Source organism: Crinia signifera, chromosome 5 (assembly GCF_055691185.1).
Source record: "Crinia signifera chromosome 5, ASM5569118v1, whole genome shotgun sequence".
Classification (NCBI taxonomy): Eukaryota; Metazoa; Chordata; class Amphibia; order Anura; family Myobatrachidae; genus Crinia; species Crinia signifera.
Window position 1 is genome coordinate 211,526,092 of NC_139221.1, and position 2,412 is coordinate 211,528,503.

Below are 2,412 nucleotides of genomic sequence, written 5' to 3' on the forward strand. Positions count from 1 at the left end.
TTACATGACCTTATTTAAGGCAATAAGGTCACCAGCCTGATCATGAGTGAAACATGGCATACACTATATGTGTGCTACTTCCTGTTTGACACCCTGTAATGGTGATAAAATATGTCATTGTGTAGGATTAATGTTTGTGATGCTTACAATGGCCCAAATGTCACAGCATACCTGCCATGTTACAGGCTGTGTTTTGTAAAGGCCACTAAGGAGCTGTTTGGCTGTACAATTATCAGTACTTATAACCTTTGCATTTATAGGTTGATAAGGCTTAATACAAATTACCACTAATTGGCACTTTTTTGTCTTTTTCCAAACACAGCACGGGAACGAGCAAGACAGGCCCGAGAAGACACAGAGGCCTCCCAGGCCCAGGAGGATGCGGAGGCAGTCATGGCGGAGGAGATTGGCATTAAAGAAGGGGTGGCGGAGGAAGAGGAAACGGAGGAAGTGGCGGAAGAGGAAAGGGAGGAAGTGGAGGAGGAGGTCTGGGCAGCGGAGGTGGTGGCAGTGGAGGACGAGGTGGCAGAAGAGGAGGAGGTGCCACATGTGGAGTCCACAGGAGAAGAGGAGGCCTGTGAGGTGGTGCAGGCACCAGAAATTGGTATGTATCGATAAAGATTCATTATTCCTTTTGTCATCTTCTATTTGCTTTGTAGCACTGGTGATTCAATTGTTTTTTTCAATACTAAAAAGTGATAAAACAAACTGGGTAGCAACAGACACACTTAGGGGTTAGATAGGGTGGGCAAACCATCCCTTTCATCCTGGACACATATTAATGACACAGGTTGTGCGGATGGCTTTCATGTCGATTTTAAGTGCCACTGAACCTGTGTAGTTAATCTGTATCCTGGAAGAAAGTGATGACTTGCTCATGTAAGGGTTACATGTCTCTGCTGCAAGCATACAATCTGTAGCCTCATATAGGTGAGTAGAGTTTACTGGTGATTGATCTTTGTAAACTAGATTCAGTATGGCATAAATGGAGTATGGACAGGCGTGGCTTAGACTGGAGTAACAAGTGGTCAGTGCCCCTGGGCCCTCCTCTAGCTAACCACCCCCTGCGGTCTGCATGTATGTTTTGCACCATAATTGTGTGTTGATTTGGTCTTAGTAATGCTTTTGAGCATGGGAGTGGGTTAGTGCTGCAGCTTCCCCTAACTGGCATTATGACAATGATTTCTGGAGCAGACCATCAGCAGGCAAGCCATGCTTGATTGCACCAATGTACTGTGCATTCCTGAGAGTTGTGTAACTCCCCAGCCAGGCTCCATCATATAACAGACACTGAAATTTGACTGTGAGGTGTTCTACAGAGTAAAGGGTATAGGGCAAAAATCTGGCTTTCCATGTAGTATGTATGCATGTATGTATAGGTGTATGTGTCATATACAGTATATAGTTATATATGTGTCTCTATATATATATATATATCTATATATATATATATATATATATATAGATATATATATATATAGATATATATACATATACACACACACCTGTCACGGTGCATGTTTAAAATGTAGGTATGAATATGTTAAATGTATGCATGAATATCATTATTAATTTTTCTATTTGTATTTCGTCCACAGATGAGCCTGCCCAAGCAGAGGAGGGTCTCCGTGGGGCCCTCCGAAGAATTAGAGCCCACATGCGGCAGATTATGGCCGAAATGGACCGGCTCATAGATGGGCCAAATTAATTTTGTTGAAAGATATTTTTTCCTACATTTCTTCGTTCTATTAATAAATAGTTATTTAAAGTTCAAAGTTGTCAGTGTTTTTTTCTAACATGCAAAAGTATATGTGTAACTTGTTTAAAATCTTTTAAATAAGCCAAATGTAAATAGTGTATATAGATGTATGTTAGGGTCACATGCTGTAAGGGTTAATGTGTGTAATGAATGTAGTAGGAATGTGGGTCAGTATAGATGAGCATTTAATTGATTGAAATAGATAACAATCCCTTTTTAATGAGGTTGCCTAATTGCCTAAGTGGGTCATGTGATCGCTGTGTGTACTCAGTAAAAAAGTTTGGGATTGAGCGTAAATACTCCGAATCGGTGCGTACGGACAGCTTCCCGTACGTTCTGACACGGTAAGACCGTGCTTGTGCGGGAAGACCGTGCAGAATCTGTACGTTTCCACCGCACACGCACGGTTTGTATGTCGTCCGTACACACGCCCTGTTCTTAAAGAGTGAGTCCGTCCGAATGCGGAGGACACGTGGGCGTTTCTACGGACGTTGCCCGTACGCCACCGCACAGCGTGGCGTGCGGACCGCACCATAAGAATTCGGGAAAGTACGCACCGATCAGAATAAGGGCCATAGTTACATATAGGGATTCCATTCACATAATGTGAGTGTAATTATATATTAGGCCTAAAATATAGCAGACTATGTAGC

The 2,412-nt window shown here is 42.5% G+C and overlaps 1 protein-coding gene across 1 annotated transcript; it reads left to right on the forward strand.

Moving 5' to 3' along the window:
- Positions 1-393: 393 nt before the first annotated feature.
- LOC146005782 (uncharacterized) lies at positions 394-1,999 on the forward strand. The gene is made up of 2 exons (XM_083145208.1): positions 394-604; positions 1,599-1,999. Exons 1-2 carry the CDS (start codon positions 394-396, stop codon positions 1,706-1,708), a joined length of 321 nt encoding a protein of 106 aa, XP_083001334.1. The 3' UTR covers positions 1,709-1,999.
- Positions 2,000-2,412: the final 413 nt, after the last annotated feature.

Coding starts and splice junctions, on each gene's coding strand:
- LOC146005782 (XM_083145208.1), top strand. CDS start 394: ATGGCGGAGGAGATTGGCATTAAAGAAGGGGTGGCGGAGGAAGAGGAA. Junction 605..1,598: donor GGTGCAGGCACCAGAAATTG/GTATGTATCGAT, acceptor TTTCGTCCACAG/ATGAGCCTGCCCAAGCAGAG.